General features: G+C 43.7%; 1 protein-coding gene across 2 annotated transcripts in view; it reads right to left on the bottom strand.

Annotated features, from left to right (window-relative positions):
• Positions 1 to 450: 450 nt before the first annotated feature.
• Positions 451 to 27,146, bottom strand: part of CNGA3 (cyclic nucleotide gated channel subunit alpha 3) — an 88,462-nt gene continuing 61,766 nt past the window's right edge. For both annotated transcript variants that reach the window (XM_033947547.1, XM_033947548.1), the window contains 3 exons: positions 19,220 to 19,327; positions 15,353 to 15,459; positions 451 to 4,559 (listed from right to left, as the gene is read on the bottom strand). In XM_033947547.1, the coding sequence (XP_033803438.1) occupies positions 3,217 to 4,559; positions 15,353 to 15,459; positions 19,220 to 19,327 (1,558 nt within the window). In that variant the 3' untranslated portion in view covers positions 451 to 3,216. The remainder of the gene's footprint in view (positions 4,560 to 15,352; positions 15,460 to 19,219; positions 19,328 to 27,146) is intronic.

Raw genomic sequence — 27,146 nt, 5'->3', positions numbered from 1 at the left:
TATAAAAAGCACAACTATTTTAGACAAAGACAATATTTTAAACCAGGGCATTTCTTAAGACCAGGGTTGTGAGATTGTCTCATACAGGATATCCATTTGTTTAAAAATTCTAACCCTATAAATTTCATATCATATAATTGACCCTATATGCTAATAAGAAATTGTTTGAAGATAAGATCGTGTATTTCCTATTGTTCTAGACATTGTCAATATGTCTTTAGGAAAGAGTAAATGTCATATAGTATTTCTTGCTAGCATTTATTAAAAATGTACCACTTGGGGGGGGGGGCAGGGGAGAGAGAAACATGTACTTCTATATAAGCAATTAAAGCACAGATGCTCACAGGACTGGAGGTGCTTCTCTCTGGATCCAGAAGATAACAAATAGAAATGAAACAAAACAAAGAAATTAATGTGTTTTATTTTTATTTATTACCTTTAAAGTGGACTAACACAGCAACCACACTGCTGGGCCTAGGAGAATACAGACCTCACTGAATACCTGGAAAATTTCTTCCTTGGCCCCAAGTAAAAAAGGCAAATCAATTTGGGCCCAGTGACCCCACCCTCTGGATCTGGGAATAGAAAAGAAGGGCAGAGTGTTGCAGACCTCAGGATCACATTTGTGATTTTGATTTTTATGGACGTGTCACTTGTCTATATACTAATAGCAAATGTTCTGACTTGTGTTAGACTTATATATGAGGTGTTTAAAGACAAAACAAGCAGTTTTGCAGAAAAATAGTATTTTCTTTGAAATCATGAAGACACACTAAAATGAAGCAAAAGGAAAAGTATAATATAATACTGCCTTATAAAATGATATAGAAGTTGAGTAGCTAATTTCAGAGTGTAGCCTTTTAAAATTGATTATACAAGAGGTCATTGCAGGTCCAAAATGACTTACTAAAATACATCTACCAAGAAGATAAAAGTTTGGTCGTCTTCTCCATCAGTCAACAATATAAGAAAATCCTGGAGCAGATCTGCTTAGGTTGACAAGCATGGCCCTCTTCTATACTGGTAAAGGCATCTGGTGAAGGAATTCTCACTCCCATACTCCTCAACCCCAGTCAGTGCACAATCAATATGGTCTCCCACCACCTGCCAGCCAAGAAGCAAGGTTCATGTGGCTTTGTAATGGCTGACAACTGAAGCAGTGCAAATGGGACTCGACTCTGGCTAAAAAAAATAAATAAATATTACCTACTAATGCAGCTGTCAGTTGAACAAGAAATGAAGTATCAACTGGAGTAAATGAGCTGTTGCTTGTAAGGCAGTGGCAATAGAGTTCCTGTGCATGTGGTTTTAACTGATGAGGATGAATTAAGGTAAGAGGGATGGTGTAAGAGGAAAGATGGTAATGGAGAGAGAATTTTGAGAAATAAACTATGAAAGAAAAACTTGGTAGTAGGAGGGAATGGGGTGAGAGATAAAGAGGAAGATATGGTCCTTGAGGGAAAGGGTACGGGAGTCATTGAAAAGGGAAAGGGATGGGGACTTGTAATACGTCTTCTTGTAGTTATACAACCACACTCAAAGCAGTTTACATACAAGTACTTCAAGCATTTTCCCTATCTGTCCTGGTGGGCTCACAATCTATCTGGGGCAGTGGAGGATTAAGTGACTTGCCCAGGGTTTGAACCCACAACCTCAGGGTGCTGAAGCTGCAGCTCTAACCATGCACTGTGGTGCATATCTTAGTGTAATACATGTGACTGTAGGAGGCAAATTAGGTGTAGGATGAAAGATGAAGTCTTAGTGGTAGAAGTGGTGTCAGAAACCAAGCAAGTTGTAGAACTGGGGAGAAGACAGCTTATTATGGGAAATATCAACGTTGGGAGGAACAGTAATCCTTTATACAAATGTATTTTTATTCACTTTTGTAGGGGGTTACAGTATTTTGATAAAACAAAAGAGCACAGAGTTATCGGTCAAGGATTCTGAACTGTACATGACCTGACTTATCTGATTGAACCCAAGCCTGTGGAATCCTCTAACAAGTATATCCTTGAGATCAGATACCCAATATTCAAAACAATTTAAACAGACAGAAGAGATTCCTGCCCACGTAAATCACTTGAAGCTGCCTAACTGCTGAACATCGGCACAAAATGGCCATTTGTGAGCCAGATCACGCAGGGGTTTTAGGAGGCTGGAATCAGGGAAAAGTTGGCAGTTATGTGGATGCAGGTAATATTCAGTGCCTATACCCACATAGCTAACTGGGCAAATTTAGGATTGTTTTTAATCAGTCCTACATTTATCCACCTAGCTATGCGGGTGCTGGCACTGAATATTGGCCTGCACCCGTACAACTTCCAGATCTCAGCTTAAATGTGCCTTTCACCCTTCCCACCCCAGAACACTGGATATCCAGGCCCAATGTTTAATATCGGGCTAATTTTGTCCATAGTGGTCAGTGTTAAAAATAATGCTTACCACCATGGACTGAATATTGGTCAATATGTTCATATAGCATCTTTGGATAATTTTCATATGAATCAAATGATGGGTGTAACAACTTGCACAGCATAGAATCTAGTGTTCCTTAAACAGGAATTTCTTCCATAGGAAGGAACATATTACAAGTGGAAAATTTGTTCTTGAAAAAATACTTATTTTGCAAAAGACCTTCACATAGGTGGACTCGTCATATGTCAATGCATATTGAGGGTAATTCTATAAGTTGCTATCTAGATTTAAGTGGCAGGTGCATCTGTAAATGCTAGTTTTCTAATTAATCACTTGCACATATGAATACATACATCAATGACCATTTTCTAGCTATGCATTATTCTGTGGGCATGTGCATTCTATGGCATGTACTTTGCAGGTAGGCGGTCACAGGTTCAGAGTTTGGGTGGAGCTTGAGTAGGTTGTACAGATATGTGCTTATTACATGCTATAATCTACAAATGAACTTTCAATAGCTACATTCATCAGCTCTGTGGTTAGGGAATATACTCCTACCTAAAATATAGGCATATATCTGACCTTTTGGGCTAGTATTCTATAAAGAAAAGAAGATGTCTCTCTTTTTGGAGGGGGGAGTTGGGGGGGTTAGGCCTCTAATAGGTTCCCTTTTATAGAATTACCCTCATTATGTTTCTATACTATATAACACATTTAAATAAGAAAATGTTAAAGTTATTTTAGTCTCTAAGTCTTTGTAGCATTGTTGTCTGTCGCATCTTCTAATAAGTAGCTACTTCCTTACTTCTTCACCTTATTTTCCAACATGGTGATTCGCTGCTTTAGCTTTAATTGGGATGAGTTATATTCAGCCAGAAGTCTAGCAAACCTAGTTTGTAGATTTTCCAGTGCAGATTCAAGTCTTTCTACCTTTTCTTCCACATCCTTGGAATCTGATCCTGAGTTTGCTGCCTCTTCCTCAATTAAACCATCTTTCATCAGAATTTGCCTGCCTTTCTCTTCCAAGGCGCTTTTGGCATCTGGATACTCAGTGAGAGCTTCCATTAAGTCATCCTTAGACAGGCAGAAAAGGTCAGAATATCCAATGCTCCGAATATTAGCTGTTCTCCTGTTGCCAGTCTTGCTTCCTTTAATATGTAGGATACTAATTTCCCCAAAACAGCTGCCATCACTGAGGACCACAAACTGGGTTACACCATCATCGGCCACTACAGCCAGCTTCCCCTCTTTTATGATGTACATTTCTCGTCCAATATCCCCCTTTCGGCAGATGTAATCCCCAGGACTAAAGACCTGGGGCCTAAGTTTTAGCACTAGTTCCACAAGTAATCCTGCTTCACAGTCTTGAAAGATCCTCACCTTCTTTAATGTGTCCAAGTGGACATTTATAGCAATTTCAGCCTTAAGTTTATCGGGTAAATTTTTCAGTACCTCCTTCTCATCAACTGTTTTTTTGTTTGTCCAAAGGTAGTCAAACCACTTGATAACTCTAGCCTCAAGATCTTTTGTCACTTTTCTGAACTGCATATATTGTTTGATAGAATCAATCTTGGCTTGAAATTCTGCTCTGGAGGCATTCATATTTGAGATCATGGCACCTACATTACCGACAATGGTGGCAAAGATCAGCACACCAACCAAGAAGTCAAATACCACAAAAAGAAATTCTTCATCCTTTACTGGGGCAGGTGTTTCTCCAATGGTTGTTAGTATCAGTGTAGACCAATATAGACTGTAAATGTATTTTCTGGCCAGGCGTCCATATTCAGGGTTGGAAATATTGGGGTAGACCCAGGTATCTGTTCCAAATCCTATGGCTTTAGAAATTGCAAAGTAAATACATGCATTCCAATGGATGATGATAAGAATGTACAAGACAAGGTTTCCAATCCGAAATATATTAGGATAATTTGTCCTGGTCTCTGTCCGATCGAAAAACTCAAACATTCTGGCAAACCTTAATAGCCGATTAAAACGTAGCTCTGGATAGTTGATCCCTACTTTAAAATATATCAAATCAGTTGGTATTAGTGATAGAATATCTAGTTTAAACTGCAAAGTCTTTGAATAATGTTCTTTCAGTTTCTTTGCATCTTTAACCAATAAGCCTTGGTCAAGAAAACCTAGTAGCAAAACAGACAAATGTATAATTAGAATACAATACATAGAACAAAACCTATTTTAGAAGTTTTTAATGTGGGCGGAACATTTAAGTTGTTATCAGTTTTGTAAATGGAATCTATAGCTTTTGGTTCTAATCATAAGCATTAATCCCATGATAGTTAAAAAAAATTCAGTGGCATAGTCTCCAAATAAGCTCATGCAGACCAGTGATATGAGTATTCATCTTGGTTAAATATATAAATGTATGGCTATAAATTTACTCTTTTTCTTAATATATTTAGGAGGAAATGCTATAAACCATTTCTTGAACTTCAAATGTGTTATATGTATAAAAGGGCTTTTATAAAGTTACCTCATGCTTAAAATTACACATGGTATATATATGAATGATAAGATGTTATATTAATTTTTTTTTGTTGTATATGGAAGTTGGAGGGGGTGGGGGTTATATCTTTTTGTTGTATGATATGGTAGATTTTCAAGTGGTATTATATTCTAATTGTTTGATATTTACTGTACACTTGTGAATTATAAAAGGAATAAAGAATTTAAAAAAAATAAAAAATTATACATGGTACATTCTAGGTATTACTTGTAACTGATTTTAGAATGGGTGCATTTATGGGAAGAGTTTGGGTGAATGCAGGTACAGTCACGATTCATGCGTATACTTTATGCTCTAACATTTATGCCTGCTCCTGAGCAGGTGTACTGTAATATCTGTAGCTTCAATGTTGACACTATGGAAGCAAGTCTATGAGATGTACCTCCATTTAAGTGCACTGAGGTTGTGTGGTTTAAGCTTATTCTATAATGAAACCTACGCCTATGGTGTTTTATAGAATGCTAGTATAACATGGTATTGGCATACCTAATATTTAGGTGTCTGCAGTTACAGCAGACCTTGATCTGGATTAAGCAGAGGGCTGCCAACTGCAAACTCTAGCAATACCCAGTGGGCACTCCTCCTGCCAGTTGACTTTGTGCGGGGTATGGGTTCCCTGCTGCAGCCGCTAAACCGATCGCAGCAGGGAGATTCCCTTGCTGCAATTGGCTCAGCAGCTGCATCTATTTGAAATGTAGACCAACATTTCACTGTCCTACATTTCAGGTACCTATCATGGCCCTAGGGAGTAGTGCTGCCCAATTCACGATTCGAATCAATTCACCGATTCACTTTGGGTGAATCGATTCGAATCGATTCCTTTTTTTAAAAAAAATTGTTCTGATTCGGTGACTCAGTCATCAGCCAAGGATAACATGACCGATACCAAAGCAAAACATTCCTACAGCGACCCTCCAGGCCAAAGTGAAGGAGAAGGCCGACGAAGTTGGATGACGTAGATCATGATGTGCAGCAATGGGGGGGAGGGGGGCTGAGCTTGGTGTCACTCCCTTCCTGTCATCCTGCCCTTGCCCCGGCTCCTTCACGCACCAACGGCCGCTGTGGAGAGAGTGATGACCTTATGCCTCCCACCGCTCCTCTCCTGCAGCTGCAGATGGTGGAACTGGAGTGGCTGGTTGTCTCAGTGAGATTAAAAGGGAAAGATATAAATGGAGGTGAAAGCTTCTTGCCAAGTATTGACTCAGAAGGCATGCCGGGGGAAGGAAGTGAGACCTGACTGCCAATCGGGTGCAGGAGGAGGCAGGCAGAGAATTGCCATGGCAAGAGAGGGCGACCTAGACAGATGCTTTGCAGTGCGCGAGTCTGGTTGCCCAGGGCGGGGGGTCGTGCGCTGGTGACCTGTTTTTTGACTTTTTCGTGTGGCAGTTCTCTTTCTCGCTCAAATTTAATTTTAACCCAACAACTCTATTTACTAATAAGTCTCTGCTCTTGCAGTAGTTGGCTCCTGAGGTTCACATGGGAAAATGGACAAGTGCGCAAAGTGATTTGTGCGGTTTTCGTAATCAGTGCAACTTTCAGATAGGTGCTATACTTTGGGAAAATATGCTGCTTCCCTTTCACCATATGGAAGTAACATTTCAGAATGGTTAGGCGTGTTAAACCCAGTACGAATTACACTCCTTGGACAAATGATTTTTTTTTTTTATCAGTAGCATGGTCCGTCAATTAAGATCATTTTTGGACCAATACAATCTCATCAATATAGTCCATGATTACAAGAAGACTTGATTATTGCAATTCGCTGTTTCCAGGTATTACTTTAGGCATGAAAGGATTGCATTTGGTCCAAAATACAGCTGTCCACATCACCCCTCTTCTCAAGTCATGCCATTGGCTTCCTGTTTTCACATGTGAGTCACTTGAGGGAGGAACGAAGGAAGGAGAGAGAGACATAGAAAGACCTGGAGGAAAAGAGAACAAATGCTGGACATGGGTGGGGAGAGCATGCCTTCAGGGGTAGGGGGGCCCTGGTGTAGAAGTACACAGAGGATGGAGGGTTAAAAAAGTTGTGCATATACCGGACTGGGGGAGGGAGGTGGTTTGAAATAATAGGTCTAAAAACAGGAGAGGAAGATAGATGATGGACAATGGGATTTAAGAAGGGAAGGTACAGAAAGGGAAAGAAGTTGGAAACCAGGGATAGTGTGGAGGGGGGTGGGTATAGAGATACTGGATAGGAGGGTAGTTGGGAAAAGAAAGGGAGAGCTGGTGGACCCTGGCGTGGTGGGAAAGGAGAGAGAGATGCTAGATGAAAGGGTAGTTGAGAAAAGGAGAGATGGTGGATCTGGGGATGGTAGGGGTTCATCGCTGCAGCTGCGGGGATGGAGATGAAAAAAAGGAACGATGCCAGACCTCCAGGGGAGGGAAGGGAATGGAAGGTGAGGGCAGAGATGGAAGATGGATGGTTATCACAGAGAAATAAGGAAACGACAAATGGGTAGGAGACCCTGGCAAGCGAGTTATCAGAAAACAACCAGAGCCTGGGTCCAAAATGATTTGAATAATGACCAGACAACAAAAGGTAGAAAAATAATGTAATTTTCTGTTTTGTGATTACATTATGTCATATTTGAAATGTCTATCCTGCCAGAGCTGGTGTTAGACTGTGAACGTGAGCTAGGATTTAAAAGAGAGGAAAAGTCTTTTTTGTTTGTTTGTTTACACCAGTGGGGGTAGGAGAGGGCAAAGGGGGTGAAGAGGCTATAAAAGGAGTGAAGAGCCTATAAAATAAACCCACCAGGATGTTTGAAAAAAAACAACCAATTGGGCAGGGAAATCAAATCGAATCAAATAAAAAAATAGGCTGAATCGAATCGAAATTTTTTTTTTCCTGAATCGGGCAGCACTACTAGGAAGACATGTAGGGTCACCTAAGCTTGCCTAAAGGCACTTCCAGGCAAAACCATGCCCATGCCTATCCATCGGCAAGCTTAAGCGGCCCTATACATCTCCCTAGGCTCATGAAAATGCTTACAATTTTGGCAGTCTGCCTTGGGGTGTTTATTTTTTTAAACATGCATCCCAATTGGCTGGTTAGACAGCGGTAGGACACCTACCACTGACTACAAGGACTACAGGGACCTGACGGACTTCACCTGACCAGAAGGGGAAAGAACGTCTTTGGACATCGACTAACCCGCCTACTTCGTAGAGCTTTAAACTAGGTAAGTTGGGGAAGGGTACCTACTCACATGCTGGCGCAAGTAACCAACTTGGTGAGGTAAGTTGCCAATCCATTTCTGAGTCCGAGGTAAGTACACACTGCATTTCCGAGTCAGAGGTAAGTACACACATTGCAAACAGTATTATAGGAGTCCAATTAGCTCAAGCAGGAATATCTACAAAGAGACATAGCAAACATAAGGTATGGAGGGCTATGTACGTTAATGCCCACAGTTTGGGCAATAAGATTCTGAAATTAGAGACGGAAATGAGGAACGCTGACCTAGATGTGGTGGCGATATCCGAGACTTGGGTGGGATATGGCTATACCGGGATACAACTTACTTCGGCGGGACAGAGAGGGCAAAATGGGAGGAGGGGTAGCACTATACACTAAAGAGGACATCAAAGTTACCAAAATCGCATATCAAGTACACTGGGAAATCCCTCTGGGTGAATTTGGCTAGGGGGAAGGACAAATGCCTGTATCTTGGTGTAGTATACAGACCTCCAAGACAACAGGAGGACATGGATATAGAATTAGTCGAAGACATTGAGAATATCACTTTGCGTGGAGACACAGTATTGTTAGGAGACTTCAATATGCCTGATGTGGATTGGAACAATCTTTCCACTACGACCAGCAGCAGCAGGAAGCTATTAACCTCTATAAAGGGAGCGAGACTCAGACAAATGGTATTAGAGCCCACTAGGGATTGGGCGATACTAAGACCTAATACTCACCAACGGAGAAAGTGTCATAGAGGTCTCGGTAGGCGATACGTTGGCCTCCAGTGACCACATGATATGGTTCAACCTCAGGAAAGGTTTCACTAAGTCAAGCACATCAACCAAGGTCCTCAACTTTAAGGGCACAAACTTCGAAAGCATGGGAGATTTCGTCCATCGGGCACTGCAAAACCATGCCAAAACAGATAATGTAGAGGTAATGTGGTCAACTTTGAAATCAACTTTACACAAAGCAACCAACCGCTACGTCAAATCAGTAAGTAAACGGCGAAGAAACAATAGACCACAGTGGTTCTCTGCGGAGATCTCAGACCTCATAAAAAAGAAGAAAAGAGCGTTCATCCTCTACAAACAATCAGGGAAGTGAGAATCCAAAGAAGACTATCTGGCAAAGTCAAAAGCGGTCAAAACGGCAGTCAGGAAGGCCAAACTCCGAATGGAGGAGAACCTTGCGAAGAACATCAAGAAGGGCGATAAATCCTTCTTCCAGTATATTAGTGACAGAAAAAGAAACACAGATGGGATAGTACGCCTTAGGAAACCTGACGGGAACTATGTAGAATCGTACTCCGACAAAGCCAAACTTTTAAATAAATACTTCTGCTCGGTCTTCACTTGCGAGGCGCCGGGATCCGGCCCTCAGCTGCTGATGAGGGAAAACTCGGAAGACCCGTTTCGAAATTTCGAGTTTACGCCCAGCAGTGTCTATAAGGAGCTATCAAGACTCAAGGTGAACAAAGCTATGGGACTGGACAAACTACATCCCAGGGTGCTCTGGGAGTTGAGTGACGTCCTGGCAGAACCGTTATCCGTGCTCTTCAATCTTTCCCTAAGTACAGGAAGAGTCCCGTTGGATTGGAAAATGGCTAACGTCATTCCACTCCACAAAAAGGGATGCAGGACGGAGGCTGAAAATTATAGACCGGTGAGTCTCACATCGATAGTGAGTAAACTTATGGAAACACTAATCAAACGCCAATTTGATATGATCATGAAAGAGGAGAATCTACGAGATCCCCATCAACATGGTTTTACGAAGGGAAGGTCCTGCCAATCAAATCTGGACGTCGTGTACTTGGACTTCAGCAAAGCGTTTGATAGCATCCTACACCACAGGTTATTGAGCAAGATGGGTACGATGGGACTGGGTGAAATATTAACTGCATGGGTTAGGGACTGGCTTAGAGGTAGACTTCAGAGGGTAGTAGTAAACGGTACCCTCTCCGATACTACGGAGGTGATCAGCGGAGTGCCGCAGGGCTCGGTCTTGGGCCCGATCCTATTTAACATCTTCGTAAGAGACTTGGCTGAGGGGCTTCGAGGTAAAATTACATTATTCGCCGATGACACCAAACTATGCAGCATAGTAGGCAACCACACAACAGATGAAAGCACAGTGCCCGACAAAAGCTCAATGCCCGACAGTATGACGCAGGACCTACTCATGCTGGAGCATTGGTCAAAGACTTGGCAACTAAGTTTCAATGCCAAAAAATGCAAGGTCATGCACCTTGGCGGCAAAAATCCATGCGGGACATACACCCTAAATGGTGAGATCCTAGCAAGGACTGTAGCAGAACGTGACTTGGGGGTGATCATTAGCGAAGACATGAAGACTGCCAATCAAGTGGAGAAAGCTTCATCCAGGGCTAGACAAATCATGGGCTGTATCCGTAGAAATTTCATCAGCCGTAAGCCCGAGGTCATAATGCCGTTGTACAGATCCATGGTGAGACCCCATCTGGAATACTGTGTACAATTCTGGAGGCCGCATTATCAAAAAGGTTTGCGGAGAGTTGAGTCGGTTCAGCGAATGGCCACCAGGATGGCCTCAGGTCTTAAGGATCTCCCATATGAGAAACAACTGGGTAAGTTGCAGCTGTACTCACTCGAGGAACGCAGAGAGAGGGGAGACATGATCGAGACGTTCAAAATGTCACATCAGAGAAACAGAAGAGCAACAGAAACATCAGAGAAACAGAAGAGCAAATGAAGGCAGTAGAGGCCGCGAAGCAGCGTGTTTACAGTGCTGCGGCGGCTGCTGGAGGCAAGAGTTTTGTCGACCGCGGGAAGGGAAGGGGGTGGTGGCGGCGGCAAAGGACTAAGGTAGCCGGCCAGACCGCGAGAAGGGTGGGCTGAGAGGAACCCGGGACCGTGGCAGAGGCTCGTTGCACAGTGTAAATACAGTTGCTCAGTGTGAGGCTTCCTTCGCTCTTCCGGGTCTGCATTCCGACTCCTCAGAGTCGGCATAGGCGGTTGAGGGGGGAAGGTTGTGGTTGGAGTTGCTAGGCTGCAGCGGATGTGTGAGTTGCGAGTGTGGGGCCTGCAGCAGCGCGAGGTGGAGACAGAGAGCAGGCTGTGTTGACGTTGTAGGCGCGCATGCGCACTCGTATTTTCACGACGGGACCAGGGAACACGTTTTTTTTAGTGCGCATGCGCAGCCTATCATTTTATTATATTAGATGGACACATTCCCCCTGACTAACGGATAAAATGCTTTAAAGATAAGTTTATTAGTCTCTATTTATTGTAAAACTGTGAGATGATAGTGGAGACATTTAAGGGCAAATTCTATAAGAAGCGCCCAAAGGTTAGGCACCAAATTAGGCACCATTCAGCGCGATTCAAGTAAAATTGGGTGCTGTTTAGTGAATCGCGCTGAGAGGTGCCTATTATGGAGGCGCCCAATAAATAGGCCAGCTTCAGGCACAACTAAAAGTTAGGCGACCATGCGAGCACTTAAGCATGCTTAAGAGCAGCGATCTTGTAACAAGGTGGCTAACATGAAGCCACACCCACGCCTAACATGCATAGTGCCTATTTTTTGAAAGCCACCTAAATTTATCAAGGCACCTTGTTACAGAATCGCTCTTTCTTGATAGGCGCCAAAGTTTCAATTATTGCTGATTTTAAAAGCTTAATTGAGCTTGTTATTCAATTTAGATAGGTGCCTATCTAGTTGGGCGTTTCCAAAATAGGTGCCTAACATCAGAAGCCGGTTACAGAATTTGGGCCTTAGTGGTTAAACTAAAAATTTTAAAGTTTGAATGAGAAAAATGAAAGGTTGATGACGAGGTGGGTGTGTGAATTTCATTGCAATGAAATGGAGTTGAGCAGTGACACCACTGAAGCCTGAAGCCTCAAAAAATGTAAAAGCTGAAAAGAAATTCTAGAAAGCCCTTATTATATCCTGAGTATTGATATTGTGTATTTATTGGATCTTAGGATAAAGGCTTTAAGGCCCTGATTCTGCAAAGTGCCGTCCCGATTTTAGGCAGCTGTAGGCATCCTACAGCTGTCTAATCAGACAATCGAGATGCACGTTTTTTAAAAAAATGCTCCCCAGGCAGGCCACCTATATTGAAGGCACCTCCGGGAGCCTAGAGAGGCCCGCAAGACACCTAAGCTCGCCTTAGGAAGAGACGCTTAAAATGTAGGCCAGCAAAATGCTGGCCTACATTGTAAGTAGACGCAGCCGCTATACTTATCGCGGCAAGGGATCTCCCCGTCACAATAAGTATAGCGGCTGCGGCTGTCTATCTGATCACCGATAGTAGAGTGCCCAACCCCTCCTGCTGGAACGCCGCCCCCTCCCCCCAAAACTCTTGATCACCGGCAAGAGGGTGCCGAACCCCTCCTGCCGGAAAGCCGCCCCCCCCCCGAAACTCTTGATCGCCGGCAGGAGGGTGCCAAACCCCTCCTTATGGAACACCCCCCAAACTCCCAATCGCCGGCAGGAGGGTGCCCTACCCCTCCTGCCAGAAAGCCGGACCCCCTCCGGACTCTCCATGCTAACGACCCCCCCCCAATGACTCCCCTAACCTCCCCCCCAACTAACCTCTAAATTGTTGGCCGGACGGACGGGTCTTGCTGCCGTCCAGCTGACATGCCCACCTCGTCGAAATGAGACGGGTCTGCCCCTTCCCGGCCCATCCCCGCTAAGTCTAAGGCCTGATTGGCCCAGGCTCTAGAAGCCTGGGCCAATTAGGCCTTAGACTTAGCGGGGAAGGGGCGGGCCCATCTCATTTTGACGAGGCGGGCATGTCGGCTGGATGGCAGCAAGACCCGTCCGTCCGGCCAACAATTTAGAGGTTAGTTGGGGGGAAGGTTAGGGGAGTTATCGGGGGGGGTGTTTGTTAGCATGGGGGGTCCGGAGGGGGTCCGGCTTTCTGACAGGAGGGGTTGGGCACCTCCTGCCGGCAATCAAGAGTTTTGGGGGGCAGGGGCGGTTTTCCGGCAGTAGGGGTTCGGCACTCTCCTGCCGGCAATCAAGAGTTTCGGGGGGAGGGGACGGCATTCCAGCAGGAGGGGTTGGGCACTCTCCTGCCGGCGAACAGAAAGGCAGCCGCTATACTTATCGCTTGCCGCAATAAGTGTAGCGGCCGCATCTACTCTAACCGGCGTCTGTAACATGGGCGCCAGTTACAGAATCGGGGTTAGTGTAGGCCCGATTCTGTATAGGACACCTCTCCTGGGTGTCCTATACAGAATCAGGGCCTAAGTGCATATTACAGTTTGATTCTATAAGGCACAGCATCCAACTCCCATGGCATGTACTGTATCTCAAAAAGGGATGTGGCCATGGGCATGATGGGGGAGTTCTTCTGAAAACTCGTGCGTTGAATTACAGAATGCTGCCTAACCACATCTAACTTGAGTGCTAGCATTTACACCAGGGTTTAGCCGGTGTTAAGTCCAGCACCCAAAAGTTAGGTGTGGAATCTATGCTAAACACTATTTTATATAAGGCTCATGATGTTTACAGAGTAGCGCTTAGTGAGGAATTTTTTTAGTGCCTATGTTTCAGTTCCATTTATTGAATTCCCTCATTTGTTATGCTATTTTTACAGGGTTTTTTTTTCCTGATGTCCTATGCTTATGTATTGCTGTCCTTTGCCTAGTGAATAATGCGGAATACTCATATTCCTGCATTTTTTAAAATAAAGTACACATCACAACTCTGCCTCTGTTCCACTCAAGCTTCAATGCTAGGAACACCTATGTGAGGTGTGGGTAGATGTATATATGATCTTGTAAAGGGCCACATGGAGAAACATTTTAAAATAGTTCCATAAAGTCTATAAATGCATTTGATGGTGTGTTGCTAAATCATATAAAATTGTTTTGGATCCTTACATATGTTTTGTTTATATGATGTAGTAATATAATTTGTTTCATAAATAAAGTTATCATCAATACATTTTTTGGCAAATTATTAGATAACACAATGCAACAAATATCAGCAATTGGATCGAGGACATCAAATAATCATTAAGAACAATAACCCTCCTATCCACATAAACTATAATCATTCTTTAGTGAAACCAATCTGATGTTCAAAAGAAAGGGAGATCTGCAGGTTTTAAGAGTAAACTAAAGGGTCCTTTTACTAAAGGACATTAAGCCCTAACACATGCTTAGCACAGGAAATTTGGCTACCGAAAATGTGTTAAAGCTTTTGGCAGTATTTTGCCTGTATATGTGTGCCAAGTGCATGTTAACTGTTTTGTAAAAATGTTCTTTTAGAGGGGCATGTCATGGGTAGAGAATGAACATTTCCATTTTATCCAGCTGGTGCATTCGAATTAGTGTGTACTAACCCCCAAATTCTGTATATGGCGACTTTAATTATGTAACGTGCACATAGCCAATTTGCATGCATAACATAATTGTTTAATGAGCCTAATCAGTGCTGATAATTGACAACTCATAATTGATGTTAATTGGCATTGATTGGAAGTTATGTGCGCAACTTAGTATGTGCACTGCCCAAAATGTTGTGCTTCGGCTCGAGTGTACGAATCTGAAAGAGGGTGTGATTGGGGGGTGGATCGAGGGCATTCTTTTTAAGTTATGTGCAGATTTTTTTTTTTTTAAGTTTATACATTGATATGCACACAACTTAGATCAGGGGTGTCAAATGGCAGTCCTTGAGGTCCGCAATCCAGTCTGGTTTTAAAGGATTTCCCCAATGAATATGCATGAGATCTATTTGCATGCACTGCTTTCATTGTATGCTAATAGAGCTCATGCATATTCATTGGGAAATCCTGAAAACCCGACTGGATTGCGGCCCTCGAGGACCGACATTTGACACCCCTGACTTAGATGCAGGCATTTAGGCTAGGCTTTCCTTGACCTAATTGGGTGCCCTTGAAAGTTACAATAACTTTTATAGAATCACCCTTAGTGCCGCAATAGTCAGCTCCAATTTTTTAGGCGTGATATATAGAATCTGGCCCTAACTGGATAACACAGGGTTAACATGGGAGCACTTAGTGCTCCTGCATTATTTTTTGCAGGTGTCATGCTCTAATGGAAGCTTTAGCTCCAACTTTAATGTCATGGTAAATCTGAGATTAGCATGCAGGAAAGTTCTGCATTAGGATGCACCATAGTGAAAGGGCCCCTATGTTTTCCAAAATCATTATTTAACTTTTAAAATTCAAAATAAGGAAGCCCCAGGAGACTCACCTGTCCTAACTCTGACCAGTACGTCTATAATGTAAATAAGATCTGCATTATAATCCAGAACTAGCCACAGGATGGTATGTTTGGTTTGAAGTTCATCAAAACAAGCTCTATAGAAACAGAAAAACCACAGAACCTGTTAGCAATGCAGGAGTGGAAAGTGCACAGTGCGTTATTTGTATCTATGGTCACAGCTTAAGATGCTGAAGGTTTATTGCTCAGATATAGAAGGACATCTCTTTTGCCTTCCAAGCAGGTCAACTAAACGATTGGCTGGGCAATATTGTCTCGCACTCCTCATCCTATCTTGACTTCAGAAAACCAACCTATTTAACCGATTCATAACCTAATTCCCCTATGCCCTCCTCTTGTACCCTAGTTCTCTTAGCCTCCCCCCGCTCCCTGGTCCCCTCACATATGGCCCCTTTTATTATATTGTACCTGTATCCTGCTTCCCTTTATCTTCTTCGCTGATTGTACCAATATTAGCTGATTGCCCAGTCCTTCTCATATTATATTGTACCTGTATCCTGTCCCAATATGCGCTGATTGTATCTTCCCTTTAATTGTATCTTCATTCGCTGATTGTACCAATATTCGCTGACTGTCCAGTCCTTATATTACACTGTACCAGCATCCTGTCTCAACATGCGCTGATTGTCCAGCCCTCTTAATTGTATCTTCTTTCTCTGATTGTACCAACTTTCGCTGTTTGTCCAGCCCTTCTTTATTGTAAACTGCCTTGAACTAATACGGCTTTGGCGGTATATAAGAAATAAATTATTATTATTATTATTATTTTGAAGTTTCTTGTGATCATTCTTTTAGACTAGAGTCTTCAAGGAATTTCTGTTCGGAAAGGAGAAAGTCTTGATTGACTGATCCCCCTTTTCAAGAAAGATTGAAACTGAAGATTTTTATTTCTGGTGTTTCTTGTAATATGCTTTCAACCTTTGGCCCTATTTATTAAGCTGCATTTATTTATTTATTCAATTTTCTATACTGTTCTCCCAAGGGAGCTCAGAATGGGTTACATGAATTTATTCAGGTACTTAAGCATTTTTCTCTGTCTGTCCTTGTGGGCTCACAATCTTATCTAATGTACCTTGGGCAATGGGGGGGGATTAAGTGACTTACCCAGGGCCACAAGGAGTAGCTTGGATTTGAATCCACAACCTCAGGGTGCTGAGACTGTAGCTTTAACCACTGTGCCACACTCTCCCACTCTACTGTATGTGCCAATTAATATAAATTAATTGACAATAATATTCATTCTAGTGCAATAGGCATATCATTCTGAAGCAGGTGGATTGTGAACCTTTGATCACGAGATCCTATGTAGAGAGCCTAATTTACATTTTTCTTCTCTGACTCCCATCACTCTGGGCTGGCCTCGTGTGAGATGGTAGGAGCATGTTTGTTCTGCTCGTGTTTATTTTATATTTAATTTCAGGGTTTTTGTTATCTGGTTCTGAGGCTTTTCAGTGCTGAGGCTCCCAATTTCAGGACATCTCTGGCTTCAGAGAAAACATACCCTGAGGGCAGTAGTCTGTAGCCAAGAGGCAACCTGCTTTGCCAACCTGTGTTAACAGTTCAGGAGCTCAGGGACCGTTCCCTTTGGAGCAAGGCTTACTCCAGGTTTTGTCCCAAGAGAGCTTGAGTGCAGGCTGAGTGGCCCCATAGTGGTTTCTCACCAGGATTGTGTGCCAACTGTGGTTCCTCCCCCAGACTTCGTGCACATGTTCTGGTGGGGCTTGAGGTCTCAGTCCAGTCGGTTGGTCTGCGGGCAGTCTGAAGAAGCAAGCTATCTGAGTGTCCAGGATTGTCTGAGGCAGAAGTTCTCTGGCTGTAGTTCAACCCTTTTGCATCTCCCAGCACTAGCATGACCCAGTAAGGTTGACAGCCTATGAGAAAAATTGTGTGTGTGTGTGAGGGGGGGGGGGGTTAAAATTAAATTTTAAAGGTTTCTAGGGCTAAGTAAAATCCTATTCCTTCAATTTTTTGACCCCTTATTTAGCTCCCAATTGCCATTTTTGGTGCTAAATTCGCAGCCGCGGTGGCCATCTTGGATTTCCTGATTTTCAAAAAAAAGCATCTATCTGCCTCAAAATACCTCAGTTTGGCCCCAAATCAGTCTAGATGGACTACCACAGGCCAAGATATGAAGGTTTCATGCCAGTATTGCACGGGATAGCTGGATAGGAACCATCCATGTTCTATGTGCCGTGGGGGATGGGGGGAGGGAAGCACTAGCTTAGACTCCTCTAGTCCCTCTGGAGGTATGGGATCCCTATTGGATTGAGTTCCAGGTTAGAAATTCCAGCTGGAACTGGGAACTGGAGAAAAGAGTGTCCCCAGCGAAGATGCGCGTCATATAACTCGAGAGTGGTCCACACAGGATCGCCTACCAGAGCCCTCTGGTGACGTGGTCTGGCTTTTGATTCAGAATTTATAAGTATTATGTATGAAATGTATTTAAATTATAGTAGACGTGATGGTGGTAATGCCAGGGGTTATTCCTTCTAAGGGCACATTTTCCCTGCAGTAGAGACATGCGCAAGGGGTGGGGGTGCAGTCAGAAGAAGACTGGGATGAAGTGAATTCAGTATATATGCCTTTATTGTCCCAGTCTGGGTCTTCAGTATTGGGAGACTTGGCTTCGTGCTTTGGAGAGTCTGGTTCCAAACAGGTGGCAGCTCTAGATCTCAGAGAGGACCCGACTGTACGCCAGCTGTTCAAGCCATCAGCCCTTTTGGAGATTATTCTAGAAAACCCTGAGTCTCTCCAAGAGTTAAAGACAGCCTTTACAAACTTCTACTGCCCAGTGCTTGCTTATGAGCAGCACCAACGCTCAGACCACATGCTTTCTCATATATCTGGACATTACTAAGATGTTCATAAACTATTGGGAGGTCCTGAAAGGGCCCCTTTGTGTGGCTAGGGCCATAACAAAACTTTATCCGATGGATGCTTTTGTCATTAGGGTGGATCTGTGGGTTTATTTGTCTCTGAATACTATCGCACAGACTCAACAACTTTCCAGCAGCACCCTGAGCGCTGGCTTATAGCCTAACAGAAGGGAGGCTATAGTTGGCTGTTTGGTATTTTGCAAGGGAAAGACTGAACAGTTTGGGGTTTAGGGGGTGTTGGGGTGGTGTGTATGGGGTATGTGTCAGCAGTTGGAGGGGTGTCCTGTGAATCTGGATCTAGTTAGCAGCCTTAAACATGGCTCTACTTTTATGCTCTGGTTTTCAGTCACTACTAACTTGTGTAGCTGAGGCTCTGCAGTGAGTTACCGCACATCCTTCTCCTTGGCCTGTTGGGTTCACTATCTCAACACTGAGTGGCACATATCAGCAGTTTTAGGCCAGTGTTTCTCAAGTTGGTCCTGGAGTACCCTCTTGCCACAGGTTTTCAGGATATCCACTATGAATATGCATGAAATAAATTTGCAAATAATGGAGGCAGAGTATGCAAATCAAGTTTATGCATATCCAAGCTTGCAAGAGGGTATTCCAGAACCGACATTAAAAACATTGTTAGGTCATACATACAGAAATGCCAAGCTACCCAGTTCCAGGCTGGAAATTTTGGAACAGTCCTGGATTTCTTATTATCCTATCCTGGTACATTATGGAACTTGCAGCGCTGAATGCAATGGAGAGGATCAGACATTACAAATCCTACACTGCTCTGGGTTGGAAGTTCAAAACCAGGATTGTCCCCAAATCTCCAGCTTGAAACTGGGGAACTTGGCATCTCTGTACATAGGCTGCGCTCAGCTGTAGATACCACCTACTTAAGATTAGGAGCGTACTTTCCTTGTGGGAAGTCCCATTAAAAATACTAGAATTAGAATAAATCACATACCTGCACACGATCAAGCACCAGTTATACAGTACAGGTACAGAAACAATTGACAGCCATCTATAATACAGGTTACTCGCTGGGTCAATCACAAAGACTTCTTTCTTTTTTCTGAAAAAGTTAATTCAAGTTTGAGAGAAATGACTGGAAAACTGAAGACTCAAAAATGTAAGCATTTCCTGTATGGTTCATGAATAACGTGACCATACAACCCGTTTTGAATGGGACCATCCCATTTTTAGGTAGCCTGTTCCGTTGTCCCCAAGCACAGCTTCTGGATGCCGAAATGTCCCGTTTTCAGTAGTGCTGCCCGATTTCCAATTCAAATCGATTCACCAATTCACTTTGGGTGAATCAATTCAAATAGATTTGTTTTTAGAAAAAACCAAACTCACCGATTCGTCAGACCCGTTGTAGAGACCCGTTAGGGCTTTCCCTCTGCTGCATCGCCAGAGTCCTTCCATCTAATGTAACTTCCAGTTTTGCGAAACCGCAAGTTACATCAGAAGAAAGGACTTTGGCAAAGGGAGTGCCGAGCGGAGTGGACCTCTGTGTGTGCGTCTGTGTGGATCAGCGGAGGCAGCAAGGCGCAAGCAATTTGATTTTTATATTTGTTGGCTTGCTCGTTCCCGGAAGCATTTCTCCTCTCCTCCCCACATCTACAGTGTAATTAAAGGATCTCTGCTGGAATTGGGGGAGGGGGAAGCTGAGGCTCTTTCTTTGGGGAAGCAGAGAATCAGGGGGGGAGGGAAGGCTGGGGATGGAGGTAGATGTCCCATTTTGAGGCAAAAAATAAATGGTCATGTTATTCATGAATAATCTAGTTCAATAGCATCAGTCAAGGAATGCTTAACACAATCTTCCTCTTTCTATACAGTGCATCAAAAATTAAGTGCCAAGTCAGCTGTAAGGACAATCATTCCAAAATGTTAACTATATTTCTTTTTTTCAGTACAACAGAGCTCTAGGGCTGCATTGGTTCTGGATCAATATAACAATTATTCATAGATGATGATGTACTCATATGGGGAAATTCTATAACTGGTGCTGAAACTTAGATGCTGATAGCTGCCCTGCCAGCACCTAAGTTAATTGACAAATGCTGTTAGAAATGGCAAGAAACCCTGATATTCAAGCGCCTACCGGTGCCTATACAAAAGGCACCAGAATCGTGCCTATGTAGGTGCTTTTAGGCGCCTGATGCCACAATGGGCACGGTTAATGCTGGAAGTGGCGTTAGGCGCCAGTAATGTAGGCCTGGAAAACCCTGCACTATATGTCCGGCACCTATCTTGCCCGAAGGCGTGATTTTGTATCTGGTGCCATTACATGATTGATATGCGATCAGCAGCCGCTTTGTAGGCAGCTGCCAATATATATATATTTAAATATTTCAGTAGTTTTCAAGACCACTTTGGCTAGGACACCTAGACCTTTCTTGGGGACTTAGTCTATAGGGCTTTCAGGAAATCCAAAATTAACATATATAAGATAAATTAGGATATACTGAGTTTCCAATGTATAAACTATCCAATGCATATTCTTTGTGGATAACCTGGAAATCTGAGTAATTGTGGTACCTCTAGAGCAGATTAATGAAACCCTGATAGAGGTGGTCTAAAATTATATTTGACCCATTTAGGGAATTTCATTTCTACTCTTATCTGAGATCTATGGGGCTCATAATCGAAAGAGAAAAATGTCCAAAAACTGGCCTAAGTCGGCACTTGGACGAACATTTCTCAAAAACGTCCAAGCACCGATAATAAAACCGGGTTTTGGACATATTTCTAAATGACCTAGGCCTTCATAGTGCCGCTCAATGTCCAAAGCTAAACAGGTCGTTTCGGGAGGCGTGTTGAGGGCGGGAGTTGGGCGGGACGTGGGCTGGCTTAGACTTAGTCGTACAGCATGTATAACCGAAAGTTTAACAACAGAGTCTAGACGGAACTTGGACGTTGTGACTTAGACCATGTAAAACATGATCTAAGTCACAAAAACCCACCTAAACTCACCAGATAAGCACTGCAACACATAACACAGACCCACACACACTACCCCAGTGATCACCAACCCCCCCCCATAAAAATTTTATTCACCACTTTAAATTTCAGCCTCCAAACTATCATCACCTGGCCGCCTGGCATAGGAAAGCCTAGTCGTCCAGCCCAGAGGCAGCTTAAGTCATTTTGGGGGTGGGTTAGGGAGCCATGGAGAGGAGGACCCATGCCCATAAGCCCCTGTAATCACTGCATTAATACTTAAACATGTGCACTCCCCTATACACCCCCAAAACCCTTTTTTACTGGCATATAAGTGGCTCCTGGGCTATTGGGGTGGTAGATAAGTGGGTCTAGGGGATTCTGGAGGTGGTTTGGTGGGCTCACCATCACCTATAAGGGGCTGTAGTGAGGAGAAGCCATGGCACCCTTTTTGTGAAGTTCACAGCAGTGCCCTGTAAGGTACCCCATTATTTAGGTGGCATGTTTGGGCGTGCAGTCCATAACTTTACAGACCCCTCCCACGTCCAACAGGGCTTGTTCTAGACATTTTGGACTTGGACGGAAAGTTGGACGGAAATGTGGTATAAAGATGGACGATTTAGTGGCTTGGACGATCAGATCGGCAAGACGTATAATTAGACGATTTTCGAAAGTAAAAAAAAGTTGGACATATCTTTCGAAAATGTGCCTTAGGCTCTTTTTAACTTTGGACGACTTGCGAGATGGACGTAAAAAGACTTAGATGTCCCTTTCAATTATGCCCCTCTATCTATCTATCTAACATTTTTTCAGGTACAAAATGTCATTAATATTTTGCTTATATGATACTATGATGATCTAACTTGGATCATGAGGTCTCCTGCCCCAGAGCATGCTCTTAGGTCTGTACTGCTCCCTTTCAGTCATCTTCCTGTCTGACAGGGAATTTAATTGTTCTTGGCCTGCTCAACTCTCTAAATCTTTTTACCCTGTTTTGCTTCTCATTTTCCATTTTCTCAGCCTTCTATTTCCCTCCCCTTCTCAGCAAGATCCAATGCACTTTTCCCTAGTTAGTTGTCATTTCATGCAGGTTTGGTTCACCCATCCCATTTCTAATTCCCACTTCTCACTCTATGGGTAAGATTTCGTTTTGTTTGTAGATTTGTAGACAGCCCAGCCTACTTGTTTGTAGATTTACAGACAGCCCAGCCTACTTGAACAACCACCTAATCCAAACTACCACAACCAGACACAGGAGAACCCAGACACCATTCACATACTGTGACAGGGATCTGGCTAGTCCTAATAAAGCCCGGGGAAAAGCCCAGGGAAAGGAGCAGGGAAGCATTAATAATGTGCCAGGGACTAAGGGGAAGAAATATCCTGAGTATAGGGAAAATCCTGAGCACAAGGTTAAGAGGGAGCCTGTCCCTTTAAAAGCTCACAGAGCTCAGGCTGGAACGGGAAGGACAGGGCTCTTTAAGGAATTAGCTAAAGCTGCTGTGAGGGGGCGTGGTTATGTGCCGAGTCTCCCTTTTTCTGAAGCTCCCTCGTCAGTGAGAGAGGAGGGACAGCTGGGACTGGAAGCTCAGGGGAAGCTGAGAAGGAAACCAGCTACAGCAGCTAACTTTTGGCCAGCCTTCAGAAGTTCTCACCAGGATAGGGAAATGCAAAACCCTGAAACACAATCTGAGGTTTGTGACATGGACTGGTTAGAGAGTAATGCTATGTCTTCTGGGGAAGAACACCCTATGGAATGGGAATAGGTTTAGGAAAGCCTGAATGTCCTTTTTCCTTGGTGAAAGGGTTTTTTTGTTTCTTCCTTTTTGAGTTTTATGTTTTGTGAAGGATTTTGTATCCGTGTTTCAAGCTGGGCTGGAAGCTGCTGAATTTACTTTTGTGTTAGATGAGTGGAACAGTGGCCACACCTGTGGGAGCCCAAGGCCCTCTGCTCCTAGAAAAAGGGAACTGCCACTCAAATCTACCAGAAGCCTAATTAGTGCCTAGAACCAGGTAGCCTAACTATTACCAAGGCAGGTACGGTTCTAGCACTGCTTGGGGAAATAACACCTAACCTGAACTGTATTTTATGTTCTTAATTTGTGAACTTGAATTGGCCAGCACTGAGGGTGCAGTGAAAAGAACTGGCACATAAGAGAAAGAAAGCAGAACAAGAGAAAATTGGAATGTTTTGGGTTTTTACTTTGAATGCCAAATTTTTGACCTTTTTTTGTTTGAAACTTTCCTTGTGGATAAATAAAAGTAATATATTTGGACAAAACCCGGCCAGTGTGGTGTGCAGTTTATGGGAGGCACCAGGCCGCTGTGGTCCACCCCGGTTACGCTCGCGCCAAGACTGGGATTCTGGGAAGTTACTAGGCCTCGCCAGGATCACGGTCCCACAATACCCTCCAATCAGAGACATATTTGCTTATCCAAAAATTAATGGGTGTAGATAGGACCCCAGCATTTCAAGCTGGTAGGCAACAATCTTGGTTAGGTAAATGTATTCAGCAAGCTATGTTATCCTATTGCTGTTTTTGGAAATCAATTAAGACCACTTTGTTTGATAAGTTTATTACTTAGTGAGTTTTATTATTGAAATTCTATTTTACAAATATTTGTATTTTATACTATATTATTGTATTTCACTGATTGTCCAGCTCTTTTTAGTGTAAATCGCCTAGAACTTTTGGTTATGGCGGTATAAAAGAATAAAGTTATTATTATTATCAAACGGAAAAAACTGTACGATGGCCTTCTAGCCACACAGGCAGCAAAACTAGACCACCAACTCTCCAATCTACTAATCGCGACCCCAGACTACAAAACTTTCACAAAAGAAATAAAAACCCTTCTATTCAAGAAATCCATGAAGACTAACTAACACCATATGAAACATTTCAATCCTCTGAAGCAACCTGCTCTACTCTGTAACACCTCTGGACATGTCCAGAAATCATCTTCTGTAATCTGCCTTGAACCGCAAGGTAATGGCGGAATAAAAATCACTAATGTAATGTAATGTTCAATTTGTGACTTCCCATTGACCACATGCTTGGATCATTTCCTTGCTCTGCTCTCCCTGGCTCCAGGCACATTCCTATTTTCTGGAACTGGTTCCTCATCCCCTTTTGCACTGCAGCACTTACTTACCCTGGCACTCACAGATTAATCTAGACCAGGGGTCTGCAACCTTTAAGACATAAAGAGCCACTTGGACCCATTTTCGAAAAGAAAAAAAAACTTGGAGCCGCAAAACCATTATAAAACAAATCTAACACTGCATATATTGTTTCTTATCTTAATGCTATATACAGGATCACTAAATTGAAAATAAAATCATTTTTCCTACCTTTGCTATTTGGTGATTTCATGAGTCTCTGGTTGCACTTTCTTCTTCTGACTGTGCATCCAATCTTTCTTCCTTTCTTTCAACCTCCTGTATGTTTCCTCTCCTCCCAGACCTCATTCTCTCCCCCAACTTTTTCTTTCTGTCTCCCTGTTCCCCCTTCTTTCTGTCTCCGTGCCGTCCCCCAAGTCACTCGGTTTGCTGCCACCGCAATCGGGGAACAGCCCCCAAGCCACCGCCGTCCCAAGCTTTCCCTGCAGAAGTGTTGCGCTGACCAGCATTCCGCTCCCTGACGTCAATTCTGACGTAGGAGAGGAAGTTCCGGGCCAACAAGGCATTTCTCCTCATTCCATCCAGCCTGAGCCCCATCTCTCCTTGATCCAGCATTTCCCTTCTGTGTCTGTCAGAATTACCATTCCACCTATTTTCCAGCATCTTTGTGTCCATCACACCTTCTTTGTGTCCATCTCACCTATATCCCTATCTCACCACTTTTTCACAATCTTCATTTGTCTCTGTCCTTATCTTTACGCCATGTTCACCATTTGCCCTTTCAATGTCTTTATCTCCCCCCACACACTTTTTCAGCATTACTTCTATGTCTCTATTTCACCTCCTCTTCATGTCCCCTCTGTATCTCTATCCTTATTCAGTAGGTCCTGCTTACCCTTTCTCTTCTTTGTGTCACTATCTCCATTTTCAGCTTTCCCCCCTTTTCCTTTGTTACTGCACCCTGTAGCTAGAATCTTTCCACCCTCCCTCCACTCCGGCCCAGCCCAGTATGAAATATTTCCTTTTGTTTCCCTCCCCTCTCTCTTTCTCTCTCTCTTCTCTTCCCTCACCCACGAGTCCTGCATCTGGCCCTCTCCCTTCTACCTGCACCTGGCAACACCCCCCTGCTCCGCGGCTCTCTTCAGCAACTCGTCAGCAGCAGTGATCAAGACAAGCTGCCGACATCGAGGCCTTCCCTCTACGAGTCCCGCCTTTGTGGAAAAAGGAAGTTGAAACAAGCGGGACTCGCAGAGGGTAGGCCCCGAGGTCAGAAGCTTGTGTCGATCGCTGCTGCTGAGTTGCCGAAGAGAGCCGCGGAGCAGGGGATGTGGCCGGAAGCAGGTAGAAGGGAGAGGGAGATAGGAAGGCTGTAGATCTCCGGAGCATGACACCGACCCCGGCCAGGATGATTTCTTTTTCAGGCGTGCACCTTACAAGTCCAGCGTCGCAGCGGGAAATAGCCATGCTGAGCAGTGAGCTCAGCACTACACAGATGAAAGCCTTGCTTGCTGATTGGTCCGGCGGTGGGGCGGGGCCGCCGGACCAATCAGCAAGCAAGGCTTTCATCTGTGTATGTGCTGAGCTCACTGCTCAGCATGGCTATTTCCCGCCGCGACGCCGGACTTGTAAGCTGCATGCCTGCGTGACACACTACCGGAGCCGCAGCAAAGGTGGAAAAGAGCCGCATGCGGCTCTGGAGCCGCGGGTTGCCGACCCCCGATCTAGACCAATGGCTGGCCACCTTTCTGCCTGCAGAATTCACATGCTCACCCTAAGCTTTGGAAGCCCAGCAAGGATCATACTGTAGTTTGAAACCTCAAAGATTACATGCTGAGTGGAGAACATGTTCTAGTAGCCCAGGGCATAGGAGCATGCACTCATACTAAGCCACTGTGTTCTGGGCTGCCTGCAGGATATTGTTACAGTAGCCATGGAATAAACATCAAGTTTAAGTTGCTGAGTTGAGTTCTGGGAGGTGGTTGCAGAGTTTTACCAAGAGTACAGAGGGAGAGCAATGATTCAGCAATTAAGCAAGAAGAAAGCCAGGGAGACAAGCGAGAAACACAGTTTGTGAGACAGCATGTCCCTTCTCCCCCATCCTCAATACTATCAATGGTCTTCCACTCTGCTCTGCAACTTCTTTAGGCTCACATTTCCCAGTGCACCCACCATTTCCACCTCCTGTGGCATGTAATGGGGGAACAATATTTTTAATTTTTGTGAGTAATGAGAACATTACTACTTTCCATTCTTCCTCAGTTCAATCCCTGAGAATAGGGGTCTAGGATGACTCAGTGTGGTCATTTCAGCCCTGAAACGGTCATGATGAATATCCTTATCTTATATATCTCTGCTTTTGGTACCTCTCCCTCAAGCAGGGATGATTTAGCATTTGGTCCTCCATATAAATGGCATTCTATCACTTCTTGCTACTGAAATGAAGCCTCTGTTGTTGCAGCCCTCTTCTACCACTGCTGTTTTAAATAGAATTATATACAGTAATTGCAAGTGGTGGAAGATGATCAATGCAAATAGAGGTATTCTTTATTGGTAGACAATATGGTGTAAACAGATGGACCATAATGTCTACCAATAAAGAATGCCTTGGATCGCCCATCGCTGAGTACACATCTTTTGTCTCACAACTCCTCTATTTTCATTGTTGTCCTCATCTGTGAGATCTGACTCGGCTCTTATCCAAGGAAGTTGATCAATGACAAAATCAACTTCTCTCCATGGTTACCTGTGACTATTTGAAAAATTTCATTTTGCCACTGGAGCTTGAACTGCTCTATTTCAACTTTTTCTTTAACTGAATTTTAGA

The sequence above is a fragment of the Geotrypetes seraphini genome, chromosome 6 (genome assembly GCF_902459505.1).
Source record: "Geotrypetes seraphini chromosome 6, aGeoSer1.1, whole genome shotgun sequence".
NCBI classification, from domain to species: domain Eukaryota; kingdom Metazoa; phylum Chordata; class Amphibia; order Gymnophiona; family Dermophiidae; genus Geotrypetes; species Geotrypetes seraphini.
Note: the sequence above shows the minus strand (reverse complement) of the source record. Positions and strands in the feature narration are given on the sequence as shown.